Source organism: Neofelis nebulosa, chromosome 14 (assembly GCF_028018385.1).
Source record: "Neofelis nebulosa isolate mNeoNeb1 chromosome 14, mNeoNeb1.pri, whole genome shotgun sequence".
NCBI classification, from domain to species: domain Eukaryota; kingdom Metazoa; phylum Chordata; class Mammalia; order Carnivora; family Felidae; genus Neofelis; species Neofelis nebulosa.
Genome location: NC_080795.1, coordinates 30,283,049 through 30,297,929, shown reverse-complemented (window position 1 = coordinate 30,297,929; position 14,881 = coordinate 30,283,049). Strand labels below are relative to the sequence as shown.

General features: G+C 34.7%; 1 protein-coding gene across 4 annotated transcripts in view; it reads left to right on the top strand.

The window, feature by feature from the left end:
• The window catches only part of SNX16 (sorting nexin 16), a 44,318-nt gene that overhangs the window by 27,099 nt on the left and 2,338 nt on the right, over positions 1-14,881 (top strand). For all 4 annotated transcript variants that reach the window (XM_058699956.1, XM_058699953.1, XM_058699954.1 and 1 more), the window contains 3 exons: positions 2,584-2,653; positions 13,407-13,543; positions 14,294-14,413. In XM_058699956.1, the coding sequence (XP_058555939.1) occupies positions 2,584-2,653; positions 13,407-13,543; positions 14,294-14,413 (327 nt within the window). The remainder of the gene's footprint in view (positions 1-2,583; positions 2,654-13,406; positions 13,544-14,293; positions 14,414-14,881) is intronic.

The window sequence follows — 14,881 nt, the reverse complement described above, 5'->3', positions numbered from 1 at the left end:
GTTGATCTTGGGCTAAATTTCTACTATAAACCAAAGGTATAAAAAGAGATACATATATTCCCTTACCTACTTTTTCTTTCCTAGCAGCAGCATTTCAGTAATTAATTTGTAATGTTACTAAAGAATGAGAAAATCTGGCTATAAGCCTATAAGAAAACAATGTCTCACATTGGGTTATCATATACTTAAAGCATTAAAAAGAAAAAAGACCCTTCTATAAACTTATGTGCACTTTCCTTATCAGTCTTAAAGGCTATTCTCAGGGTTTCATCCAGACTTTTGACCTCTCAGTCCCAAGATCAACTTATTTCCTGTGGCTCATTTTTGCCTAATAGTTGGTTCTCTAATATAAATAATAGGTGGATAGAAGTATAATATCTAAACCAAAAGAATCTATGGTGGTCCTATTCTCTTTTCTGTTAGACCAACTGCAATATTCTAGAGGCCTTGGTTAAAGGATGACAGACAAATTGAATGCGGTCTGAGAGAAGTGACCAGCAAGGGGAAAGAATCCAAATGAACCAAAACATAATAGGAAAGAATTTAAATGTAGAAAAAAGCACATATATTCACTCAGAAGACAGATTTAAGGTCTTGTGACCTTGTATGAGTCATTTTAACTCTTTGAACTTTGGTATCATTTATAAAATGGAAATGCAATGCCTGTCCTCACCTCAAATGATTATTGTGAAAATTAAACAAAACAGAGTATGAGAGAGCCCTGTGTGTGCAATGTACTTTGAAAGTATTAGGAATGATAACCATGTGGCATGATGGGTATGTTAATTAGCTTGATTGTAGTTCGCAATTCACAATGTGTACCTAAATCGAGTTGTCCACCTTAAATATATACAGTTAGTTGTCAGTTATACCTCAGTAAAATGGAGGAAAAAATGTTGCCTCCATGAATGCAGAGACCATATAGGCTTTAAGTACTCAATAAATTGTGTACAGGTTAAAAGAAAAGAAGATATTAGTGTATTAGTATTATTTTGGAAAAATATAAGGTTAGAGGAAACATAACATTTTTTACATTCTTTTAGGGTTATCATGTGAAAGAGGACTTAGATTTACCCTGAATGGCTCAAAAGCACAACTGAGATTCATTGAATAGAAGCTGCAGGGAGTAAAAGCCCAGCTCAGGGGAAAAAAAATAATTCTCTAATTTTCAGTATTTTTCAACATAAGATGGTTTATTCTAAGAGGTGGAACGTTCTCTAAACCTGGAGGTGTTTAGGTATACTCCTGGCTGAACACGTGTAAAGGATAGAAAGCATACTATGGATCACATCTTTTAGAAAGCAACTAGATCACATTTAAGATCCTTTCCATCTGTATGATTTCATGATTATGAGTACTCAGCTTTTTTTCTCAGTTTCCCTGAATGTGTGTCCTTTACTACCTATATTGTCAAGATTTTATACTCCACAAATTTACTCCTCTTTGGAGTCTTCTGGATCATTTTCTTAACGCCACTTCTTTATATTAATTCATATTGCTTTTTCTTTTGGAAAAAGAAAGCTTTCTTTTGGAAAGCTTTCACTGTTCCATTTAGCTCTTCATGACCATCCCCTGTCATCAACCTGTCTCACCTGCATGAACCCCAGCATTCCATTCCCTTCTCAGTATATGGGTGACATCTCCTGACATCTCCTTTATGCAGCACATCAAAAAATCATATTTTCCATATTACAGTTGCCTCTTGAGCAACACGGGTTTGAACTACATAGATCCTCTTATATGCAGATTCTTTACAGCATAGTACTATAAATGTATTTTCCTTATGATTTTCTTAATATTTTCCTTTCTCTAGCTTTATTGTAAAAATATAGTATATAATATACAATGTATGTGTCAATTGACCATTTATGTTATTGGTAAAGCTTCCAGTCAACAGTAGGCTATTAGTAGTTAAGTTTTTGGAGAGTCAAAAGATACGTGCAGATTTTCATCTGCACAGGGAGTCAGCACCCTTAACCCCTGTATGATTGAAGGGTCAACTGTATTTCATTATTTTGAAATTTATGGTAATTCAAAAATGAGTTCAGAATTTTTTTCTCTTAAACTCTTTAGGGAAAATATTTAACTAAATTAGTGTAGTAAACATGATTGCAACAAAAATCTTTAACTTGTTTTAGAGTAAATACTTTTTAGTTGCTTTAGAAGCATCTCCTGGGGAAGAAACAAAGTATAAATTAGAAATGGTATTGCTTCATAACAAGATCATGACATTTTTAGACTACTTTAAATTGATATTGTTTTGGAAGTAATACTGTTTCTATTCATCATTTAAGTTGGTCTCTTATACCATTATTTTGACTTATATTTTATGTCTTGCAGTTTTTATATAGCATGAATTCATAAGATCTTAGAAAATGACTTAAAGTCTTTGTATCTTTTATAGATTTTATATTTGTATTTGGTTGTTTATGTAAAAACACATAAACCAACTTGCTGCTTTTAGTATATACGCAAAACCGATTTGTTTAAAACACTGTAATGGCTTCAAAGTAACACTTGCTTTTTGCTCTCTTTTGTAAACTTATTTGTACCCCAGCTTATTTTTTTTTCCCCTTTGAAAAGCCTCGCAGTGAGAGAATTTCTTTGTCTGGATGATCCACCAGGTCCATTTGATAGCCTAGAAGAAAGCAGGGTAAGTGGTGTATTACATATCACATGGAAAGAGGAACAAATAATACAGTACAATAACCACATTGTTTCTTGAATGGAATAGCAAATAGCAAAATATTATAATTTCAGACCTTTGTAGTTTTAACACAGAAAGCTTTTAATGTTTGAGTCAAAGGTTTCTTTCATTGAAATACATGAACTAGTTCAGTGAAAAAATAAAAATTCATACATGCCATGCCATCAATGAAGCTCTAAAATTAAACGTTGCATTTTTCTCCTTATTTTTACTATTTCAAAAGAAAAGAAAATCATCCAGAAATTTATTTTACTACATTTAAAAGTACTATTTGTATGCCAAGCTTCTAAATATCAAAAATAAAGAACCTACAACTAAAATCAATTAAAACTTACCTTCAGAAGTAGAAGTTATTCTCTGTTGTCAATTCAACTCAAGCTTGATGCTTCTCAAATTACTTTAATTCATGTGTTAGTGGCCTATTTCTTGAAGGAATTGGCCAGATACACAAAATAGATTTGGTAATAATAGATTAGGAAGGATTTTATGCAAGTTTTTTTCCCCAACTGTTCAATGGCACTTAAATGGAACAGATTTAATTGGTAGATTTGTAATGTTTTTTGGTTAAACTGAGTCTGTTCTTTATATTAGAGTGAATGCCATAGCTTTTTGGAAACAGCTTTATTGAGGTAAAAGTTTCATCCATAAAATTAACTATTTGCTATTCCATTGTAAATGTACAATTTAATAATTTTTAGTACATTTATAGAAGTATGCCACCATCTCCATATCCAATTTCAGAAATTCCCATCTTTTTGACAAAAATTCCCTACAAGCCATTTTGCAATCAGTCCATACTCCCAGCTCCAGACAACTAGTGATCTGATTTCAGTTTCTACAACTTTACCTGTTCTGGATATTTTTTATGTGAATAGAGTCATAGTGTGTGTGTGTGTGTGTGTGTGTGTGTGTGTGTGTGTGTGTGTGTGTGTGTGTGTGTGTGATCAGTATTCAATGTACATAATCTTTTACAAATACAGTATGCATAACATATAGTATAATCTTTACATCTACTTTCTTTCACTAGTGTCGTGTTTTTGAGGGTCAACTATAATATAGCCTCTGAATATTTCATTACTTGTTATTGCTGAATGATTTTCCATTGTATGCACATACCACATTTGTTTATCCAGTGACCAGTTTTGGGACATTTAAGTAGTTTCCAGTTTTGTGCTATTTTGAATAATGGTGCTGTGAACAATCTCATAGAGGCTTTGTGTGCACATTTGTTTCCATTTCTCTTGGATTGATCCCTAGAGGTGGAAGGTTTGCTTATATGGCAAATAAAGTTTAACTTTTTAAAGAAACTCACGGTTTTCTAAAGTAGCTATACCATTTGACATTCCCACCACTAGTATATGAGAACTCCAGTTTATCCATGTCCTTATAAATATTTGATTTATCTGTCTTTTGGAGTGTATCCATTCTTGTGAGTGTGTAGTGTGGTATTTCACTATAGTTTTAATTCACATTTCCATAATGACATGTTGGTCACTTTTTTAATATATTGATCACTTCTTCATGTGTTTTTTAGCCATTCCTATGTTTTCTTTGATGAATTGTCTATTTACGTCTTTTGCCCATTTTTTTCCAAGTTTGTTGTTTGTCTTATTGAGTTATAAGTGTTCTTTATTTTGGATATAAGTCCTTTATCAGATATCTGATTTTCCTATATTTTCTCCTGATCTGTATTCATCTTCTTAATGGTGCCTTTTAAAGTACTAATGTTTTTCATTTTAATGAAGTTCATTTTATCACTTTTATTTTTATTTTTTTAATTTTTTTAATGTTTATTTTTGAGAGAGAGAGAGGCAGAGCGCAAACGAGGGAGGGGCAGAGAGAGAGGGAGACACAGAATCTGAAGCAGGCTCCAGGGTCTGAGCTGTCAGCACAGAGTCTGACATGGGGCTCAAACTCCAAACCGTGAGACCATGACCTGAGCTGAAGTCAGATGCTTAACCTACTGAGCCTCCCAGGTGCCCCCATTTTATCACTTTTTTTAAATGGCTCATGCTTTTAGTGTTGTGTCCTTAAGAACTCTTTCCCCAGTAGCATCTGGCTGGCTCAGTCAGTAGAGCATCTGACTCTTGATGTCAGGGTTGTGGTTCAAGCCTCACTTTGGGTATGGACCTACTTAAAAAACAAAAAAAAAATAAAAAATTCTTTATACAGGGTCACAAAAGTTTTCTCCCTTTTTTTCTAGGAGTTTTATAGTTTTAGTTCTTACACGTAGGCCTGTAATCCATCCTGACCTGATATTTTTTTAACAAGGTATGAGGTAAAGGTCTTAAGTTCCTACCGATATCTAATTGTGTCTGTACCTTTATTGAGTTGGCACCTTTATCAAAAGTCAAGTAAACATAAAAGAATGGGTTTGTTTCTGGGATCTTCATACTCTTCCATTGGTCTAGGTACCTATCCTTGTGCTAGTACCACACAGTCTTATTTATTACAGCTCTCTTATGGTTACTGTTTGCCTAGTATATGTCTTTCCATCTTTTTGCTTTCAGTTTGTGTCTTTCAGCCTTAGGTTCTATTTCTTGTATATAGCATGTAGTTATGTCTTGGTCTTTTTAGTCTGACATCTTTACCCTTTACATCTGCCATTTTGCAATTTATTTTCTATCTGTCTCATCTCTTTTGGTCCTCTTTCTCCTTTACTGCTTACTCTTGTGCAAAAGAAGTATTTTTAGTATGCCAGTTTGATTCCTCTGTAGAAATTTTTATGTGTTTTATTTTTCAGTGGTTTCTGTAGTATGCATTATAGTATGCATCTTAACACAGTCCACTTCAGAGTAATACGTAATTCCAGTAAATTATAAACTTGATGTCCATATATCTTTCCCCCCTCCTTTGTATTGCTGTTATTACATATTTTTTAAAGTAAGCTCTAGGCCCAATTTGGGGCTCAAACTCCTGTTCCTGAGCCAGCCAGACACCCCTATTATTACATATTTTAAATCTATGTTATAACCCCAATAATACAATGTAATAATTACTTCTATGTATAGTCTTTTCTCTTATAAAGAAATTAGGAAATGGGAAAAATATGTTATAAACTCTTATATTTATCTATTTATTTACTATTAACAGCCCTCTTGATTCCTTCCTGTGAATTGATGTTATCATCGGGCATTACATTCTTTCAGCTTCAACATCTTCCTTTAATATTTTTTGTAAGGCAGGTCTGAGGGCAACAAATTCTCAGTCTTTGTTTATCTGGGAAAGCTCATTTTTGGAGGATGGTTTCATTGACAGGTTTTTTTCTTTCGGTACTTTGTGTCATTCCTGTCTTCTGACCTCCATCATTTCTGATGAAAAGTCAACCTTTAATTACATTGTTCCTGTGAACATGATGAGCTATTCCACCCTTGCTATTTTTAAGACTTTTTTTTTTTTTTACTTTCCTTTTTTTTATTAACATTTATTTATTTTGAGAGAGACCGTGCACGTGTGAGCTGGGAGGGAGGGGCAAAGAGAGAGAGAGAGAGAGACAGAGGGAGAGAGAGAATCTCAAGCAGGCTCCACACTGTCAGCTCAGTGCCCAATGTAGGGCTTGATCCCATGAACCATGAGATCATGACCTGAACCAAAATCAAGAGTCAGATGCATAACCGACTGAGCCACCCAAGTGCCCCTTGACTTTCAGCAGTTTGATTATGATGTGTCAAGGTGTTTATCCTAATTTGGCTTCATTGAGCTTCTTGGATTTGGCAAATTAATGCTTTATGTAACATTTATGAAATTGTTGGCCATTATTTCTTCAACTAATTTTTCAGTCTTGTTCTTTTGCCCTTCTCCTTCTGGCATTACCATTACCCACGTTTGTATACTTCATATTGTACTACATGTTTCTGGATACTGGTTTGGTTTTTTTTGTTATGTCTTTCATTTTTTGGTTTTTTCCCCAATCATTTTCCCTCAGCTCATGAGATTAAATAATTTCTATTGGTCTATCTTCTAGCTCACGGACTCATTTTTGTATCATTTCCAATCTGCTATTGAGCCCCTTTTGTTAATTTTTCACTTTGGGTATTGTGCTTTTCCAATTCCAGAGTTTCTATTTTCTTTTATTACTATTATTATTATTCTTTTTATTAAGTCTGTACTGTGTTAATTAATTATTATGGCTTTATAATCTTTGTATCTGGCAAGGCAAGGTTTCCCTTCCTTGTTCTTCAAAATTGACAATTTGTTTTCCCATATGAAATTTAAAATCAACTTGTGAGTTTTATGAAAGATCCTGGTGGTATTTTGTTTTGAATTATAAATTTACTGATAAATTTTGAAGATCAGAGTCATTACAGAATTGAATCTTTCTATCAATAGATCTTTGCTTAAAAGTCTTTAATGAAGGTGATTTTTTTTTCCTTAAACTTGTAGGGAAAGCTATAGAATTCTTTATGGATTTTCTTATCATAATTGGTATTTTTCTTATATTCTAATTTTTTACTGTTATTATTTTCTATATATTTTATGTTACATCTTTGATGAAATCTCTCATTAGCTTGTAGATCCTTTTAGATTTCTATATACATAATCACATCCTCTGAAATGTTAACAGCTATGTTTTTTCTTTTTTAATCCTTAATACCTTTCATTTCATTTTCATATTTTTTGTGTGCTAAGTAGAAACTTTGGAGTTAAGTAGGAGCATTTATGGTGAGCATCCTTTTCCTCTCTTCCTAACTTTAAAGGAAATGATTTTGTATTTCACCATTAGTTACATATGGTGTGTCCTACAAGCTGTTGGTAATTGTAGGTTATGTTTGTTTGTCTGTGTTTTTAGGCTAAGGAAGTTCTATTCCTAGTTTGTTGAAAGGTTGTGGTATGTGTATGTTATTAATGCTTTTGCTTACATCTTTCAAGATAATCATATGGGTTTTTTTTTAATCTGTTAGTGTGGTAAATCACATTCTCAGATTCTTAAATGCTAAAACATTATTCATTTATGAAATTAACTCATTCAGCATTTTTTTTTAATTGCTGGATTTGGATTGTAATGATTTTATTTAGAGTTTTTGCAGTATAATTTTCCTCCCTGTTATTGTTGTTGGATCTGACACCAGGATTATACAGGTCTTACATAGGTTGAGGAATAGTCTCTTTTTCTTTTCTCCAGAATCATTTGAGTAAGATTAGTATTGTTGGTTCCCTGAGTATTCATTAGAACTCACCTATTAAACAACCTGAGTCTGATATTTTCTTTGGTTTGTTCAATAGTTTTATGCATAGATTTTCAACAACTGATTACGTTTCTTTAATGAGTAGAGTTTATTTGACTGTTTCTTTAGGGATCAAGTTTGATGAATTTTTTTAGAAGATTGCCAATTTGTACAGATTTTAAACTACATTGATGTAAGGCTGTTTTCTCATGATTTTTAAAAATATCTTAACATCTTAATTACCAAAAGTAGTATACTTAATTCCCTCATTATGATTTGTTGTTAATTTTTTTCTTTAGAATTCTGTAGTTGAAATATCCCTAGTGAATCATTCCTTTTATTATTAGATAGTGACTGTTTTTGTGCCTGATGTTTTCCACTTGAAATGCATTGCTCTGATATTCATAGAACTATACCTTTTGTGGGGAAGAAAGAGCAGATTTGCCTGTTGCCTTATAAGTATTTTTCTATGTTTGTATTTAAAGTGTGTTTTTTGTCAGCATCATAGAGGTAGATTTTTGGGTTTTGATGTAAACAGAAAAATATGTCATTTGGTGAATTTATGTTATAATGTGTCCAGTAATTACCAATATACTTGTATTTATTTCTCTCATTTTATTTTGTGCTTTTTATTTACCCTGCTTCTCCTTCCCTTCCCTTTATATACGTAATGTGTTTTCTTTCTTCCCTTTTTTGCTCTATTCTTGGCTTCTAAGCTCTGTATTCACTGTCTTTTATTTAATGGTCATATGTTGTTCTCATCAGATAATTTAGAACCAGGTTGTTTCCAGCCTTCCCAAAGTGAGCCAGTGCTTCCTTTGATTTACCTGCCACTTTCTTTGCTCACCATTCCAAGTTCTTTCACCTCACTCTTTCCACTGGGGCTCAGTTAACTGCTCCTTGAAATACGTCATTTAATAGTTCTCTTTTAGTGAATGTGTGTTGGTAATGGATAGGTATTTAATGTCTGAAATTTTTAAAATCTTGCTCTTATTCTTGAAGTATGATATAACTGGGCCTAGAATTCTACCTTGATATCATTTTTCTTGGTGCTTCGAGGTCTTTTCCACTGCCTCTGCTGTAGACCGTTGCTGTGAACCATCTATTCTCAGTTCATTGTTGTCCCTTTAGAGTAAACTTTTTCTTTCCTAGTATTTTAGAGATCTTCTCTAAAGATCTAAATGATCTAAATGATTTTGGCATTTGCAATTTTACTATCTTGTGTGTGGGTGGTTTCTATTTTTGGCTTCCTTGGGATGCATTATTCTTCCCAAATCTGAAAGTGCTAGTATTTAATCAGTTGTGAAAATTTTCTGCTGTTTTCCCACGAAGTGTTGCTTCTTCTTATTCTCTCTGTTCTCTTTTTTAGGAACTCTATGTATAAATGTGTGTGTTAGTTTCTTTTTTTTTTCCTTTTCCATCTGTCTTAACCTTTCCTTCATGTTCTCTATCTCCATCTGTCTTTATTCTTCAATTTATAAATTCTGCAATTTTCTTTGTTCTCCCTCCCAGTTTATTGTATTGTCTTCAGACAGGATTATACTACTGTTTGATACTTCCATTAAGATTTTAATAATATTGACTATATTTCTCATGTCTTGACATTCTGTTTTGTCTCAGTTATACCTGATGTTTTTTTGATAGTGGCTTTTAAAAAATATTTTCAGGGTGCCTGGGTGGCTCAGTTGGTTAAGCATCGAACTTCGGCTCAGGTCATGATCTTGCGGTTTGTGAGTTCGAGCCCCGCGTCGGGCTCAGTGCTGACAGCTCAGAGCCTGGAGCCTGTTTCAGATTCTGTGTCTCCCTCTCCCTCTGCCCCTCCCCTGCTCACACTCTGACTCTCTCTGTCTTTCAATAATTAACATTAAAAAAAAATAAAAAATAAAATAAAAAATATTTTCAAGTCATTATACTTGTTCATATTTTATGGTCTTTAGTAATATGCTATCTGAAATTTATGGAATCCTAATTTTTCTGTTTTTGGGGTCTGTTCACTTTCTTTTATGTTGGATGATTTCCTAGTGTGTTTTGTAATTTTGGATTATAAATTTACTTTGATTAGAAGTTTGTCTACAGGAAACCTTAACAGCCAAAGTTGAGGGTATATTCTTCCATGGAAATTTGTTTGCTTCTGCTGAGATACCTTGAGTATTGTTGATCCTGGACCATTTTTTATGCTGATTTCTAAGCTTGGGTGTTTCTGGCTAATTGTGATAGTTATAAATTCAGTGGAAAATCCACATGAGGCATTATTAGCTCATGGTTGTAGATTCTTCCAGAAGACTTTAGCTCTCCCACCTAAAAGCCAAGATGAGACAAACAGTCTTCCTTGATGCATTCCTATTTTGATGAGTGATTTTTATTAATGACTTAGCTTTTTAAAGTCCTTGTTTTATTCCTGAGTGTCTCATTTTTTGGTCACTAGCCCTTAAAATGTGCCTGACTCCTCATCTCTTGTCCCATCTTGGTGTTTAAGGTTCAAAATGACCAAAAAATAACCTCTCTTCAACCCTCCTCCCACTATCCAAAGACATAGTGTCGGTGCTCGTGGCACTTGTTTTCATTTCTCTTGATTTTTGTTCCCTGAGACTTACCTCTGTTTCTTGCCCACATAGCTATTTTAAAAGTTGGGTTTTTAGCTAGGTATTTTATAGCCAGAGGCCTTATTTTGTTTAGTCACCCCCCGTGCTGTGATCAATGGAAGTTATGTGTGGTTCATTTTTTTTCTTCTTGTCTGTGTTCCTGGTTCTATTTCCATTATAGTTGAAAAGTATTCGGTTTTTTCATAATGTGAATATACCCAAGGTCTTAAATCTGGGAATGTTTATAAGGTTCATCTTATGTCATTAGGTAAAAATGCAAGCCACAGAATGTTAGGTATTATATACTTCCACTTATATAAAGACAAATATTTGAGAAACTGAAAGTAATTCAGTTAGGTGGAACATGGGGTATGAGGAGGACTAGAAGACAGGAAAAGGAAATAGAGCAAAAGCTATGAAGTTGGGGTGAAAGGCATATGTCACATAATACTTCATTTGTCAAGGTAAGATATTTGACCTTATTATTTAGGCAGTAGTGAGTCAGAGGTAGCATTATCAGATCTGTTTTTTAAAAAGCCAGCTTAGGGGCACGTGGCTGGCTCAGTCGTTTCAGTGTCTCACTTTGTTTGGCTCAGGTCATGATCTTGCGTTCCCGAGTATGAGCCCCGCGTCGGGCTCTGTGCTGATGGCTCCTCGGAGCTTGGAGCCTCCTTCAGATTCTGTGTCTCCCTCTTTCTTTGTCCTTCCCCCACTCACGCTGTGTCTCTCTCAAAAAATAAATAACGTTTAAAAAAATTTAAAAAACAACAGAAAAAAGAAAGCCAGTTTAGATTAGCAGAGTGCCTAAGTGAACATAGGTAAACCAATTAGTTTACTGGTGGCATAGTTTGGTTAACAATTAAAGACTGTAGAAATGAGAACAAATGACAAAAATACAAGCAGTGTTGATGAGGCAGTGGGGCGTGAGGGGAAGGGAGAGTAGAAAAACTGAGTTATCCTTGGGTCATAGAAAGTAGGTAGGGAAATGGAGTGATCTAAGATGCCTGCCCGGTGGCTTGGAAGATGAGGAGGTAGAATAGATATTCCTTTGTGAACACCATTTGACTTGCCATTGGTACATCTAATTCTTCTGAAGAGGACCAGTAGGTATATGAATGATGTCCATGCACTCAGGAAAGGTGTGGGCTGGAGATTAACAACAGCAACAACAAACCACATTGGAAGTTAGATAGAATAAACATGAGAGCTGACATGTTAACAGTAAGTGCAATTGCCTAGGGATGGCATATAGAGCAAGAGATTATGTAACCAAGGGCAAAACTTTAATGAATGCCCACATGTAAAGAGCAAATAGAAAACTAAGAAGTAACTGTCAAAGTTAAGAGGCCAGCCAGGAAGTTTTATGGAGGCCAGTGAAAGAGGTTTCCATTAATTTTTTTTTTAATTAAGTCACTGGTGAGTGACATTCAGTGTAGTTAATAAAAACAGTACTTTGGGGGCGCCTGGGTGGCGCAGTCGGTTGAGCGTCCGACTTCAGCCAGGTCACGATCTCGCGGTCCGTGAGTTCGAGCCCCGCGTCGGGCTCTGGGCTGATGGCTCGGAGCCTGGAGCCTGTTTCCGATTCTGTGTCTCCCTCTCTCTCTGCCCCTCCCCCGTTCATGCTCTGTCTCTCTCTGTCCCAAAAATAAATAAAAAACGTTGAAAAAAAACAAAAAACAAAAAACAGTACTTTGGATTTTCCAGTTAGAAGGTCATTGTTAGCCTTTGCCTGGGCATGGTTAGTAGAGAAAAAGAGAGCAAAACTTCTCTAATTTTGTGATTTTAGAGGTAAATTGGGGGCTCAATTTGAGTGAGAAGTACTTTTTTTTTGTGGAAAACTTCTTTGTTTTGAAAGGAAGGAGATTGCGTTAGTAGCTAGAGAGACTCTTGATCAAGTGGGCGGTGGAGATAATTTTTTTTTAATATGGAGAAATTTTTAGGCTTCATCAACTTGAGTCAACTTTATCAAGTAAATGAAGGGTCCAGAGGAAGGGGAAAAGTTGAAAATTTAAGAGAAAGTATGTGATAGAGCATGCTTCCAGAGGAGGTAGGGGTACATAGGACAGAGCATGTTTCCAGAGGAGGTAGGGTACACAAGATGACTTGAGTCATTCAGGGACATTCTTGAGGACAAGCGCAGGATGCTAATGTAGTTGAGAATCGGGGAGTCAGGGATTTGGTTTTTCCTGGTATAGGAATCAGGATCATCTGGGTTTGGAATCAGCAATAGTAACATGTCATAAGTGGACTTGCCAAGAGTGAAGGTTTAAAGTAGTCACAGAGAAGACAGGGAATGATATAGACAACTAGGAATAATTAGAAGCATTGATCAGTTTCACTGAAAGCCTCATCAAGATAAGTGACCCACATTTTTTCATGACATTTTTTATGGTAGTATGATTTTGTTTATTTGTTTTAATCTTTATTTCAGCAGGATTTAGCATCTGGGTATGATGGGTAGAATGTCAGTTTTGAATGAATATGGTAAAAGGAGAAGCAAGAGGAAAGCAATGTTGGGGAAAAATAAATAGGTGCTATTGAGGAGGTTGTTATAATAATATACCTGCTGAGCTAATACAAATGAATAGCCACATTTTTCAAAACGTATTCATCTAGGACCAGGCCAGAATAGATGAAGGAGAGTAGAAACTTTAACAGTGGTTACTGGTTGTTTTTTCCCAGTCCTACACTAGAGGGTTATCACATACTCATTTCAAGCACCATGGCCTACTACTTAACAATTCTTAGGAAAAGGGACTTGTAATTATAAGTCCACAAGGTAGGTGAGGATTGAGTGTCAAGATAGCAAAGACCAAAAAAAAAAAAATGCGGGAAGAGAACAAATTGTTTGGGCTGCATACATATTATTTTATGTTCTTTGACTCTTTAGTAATGCTCTTGAGGGAGATACTGCATAAGTAATTAATTTTTTCTTCATTTTTTGTTTTCAAGGCTTTCTGTGAAACTTTAGAAGAGACAAATTACCGTTTTCAAAAAGAACTACTTGAAAAACAAAAAGAGGTGGAATCACTGAAGAAACTGCTCAATGAAAAGCAACTTCATATAGATACTCTAGAGAACAGAATTAGGTATATTGTGATACTTGCATTTTTGGCCTTACTAATTCAACTCAATACTCTGGGCTAAATGCCCCTTGTATTTTAATATGATTTAGGAAATTTCTGATTCAAAAAGTCTTAGACTCTTAGTATACTTCCTTGTAGGTTGGAAAAGTTGCCTTTTGATAATTTATTTAGGAGGCTGAACATTTGAAGGATGGGAAACATCAGAAAAATAAGCCTCTAGTTGTTCAACAAGATAAACATTATTCGCTTTACCCTATTTAAGTGGCATCTTTGTTTCAAGGCACTTACACTAATTTTTCACATGTGAAAGTTGTAGTTTGCATTCCCGTCAGCATATATTGAATTGATGTTAAAATCACTTTACATTAATCATAAGTACTAATTTCTCTGTTGACTCCCAGAGTCAGCACTTTATTAGCCATTTTAAGAATAGCTGAAGACTGGGGCACCTGGGTGGCTCAGTCAGTTGAGCATCCAACTTTGGCTCAGGTCATGATCTCACGATTCATGGGTTCAAGCCTCGCATCAGGCTCTGTGCTGATAGCTCACAGCCTGAAGCCTGCTTCAGATTCGGTGCCTCCTTCTCTCTCTACCCCTCCCCCACTCGTGCTCTGTCTCTCTGTCTCTCAAAAATAAATGTTAAAAAAAAAAAAAAAAAAAGAATAGCTGAAGACTGCTAAAGCTACATGTATTTACAAAAACAAATCAGTACTTATTTGTAGAAAATAACTTGTTGCTATAATTTACTTTTAGAACATTGTCTTTAGAACCTGAAGAATCACTGCTCACGTGTGGAACGGAAGGTGGACACATCCCAAAGGTGGAGTCCTCTGCACCTGAGGTTGATAGAGATGATTTACATGAAGAATCTAGGTAAATAATATTTGGTTTATTGTAGCCCAATCATCTGAATAACTAGAGGCAAATAGGCGCTAATACTCTATAGAGTATTTTTTATGAACCCAATGTTATTGTATCATAAATCTGAGCAGAGAAAGACTTACAGATATTCTAAGCTGTGCCTAAAAATGAGTGTTTAGAATCCAGGCTATAAATGTTATTACTTACTTTGAAGATAGATCTAAATTAAGTACTCAGTTAATTTATTAATTTTGTAAAGCTTGACAAATTAATCTCTCTCAGTCTTTTTCCATTCAAAAAGTGGGATACTGTAATAGCAACCAGCCTGCCTACCTACAGGAATGATAAAAAGATAGTATATTTGAAAGCACATAGAATATTTATTACTTATAAATCCAAAGTCATTATTAATACTTTAGTGGTAGCAGGTAAGCTGTAATTATGAGAACAAATTTTATGTTGGTGAAAGTCACTATATTT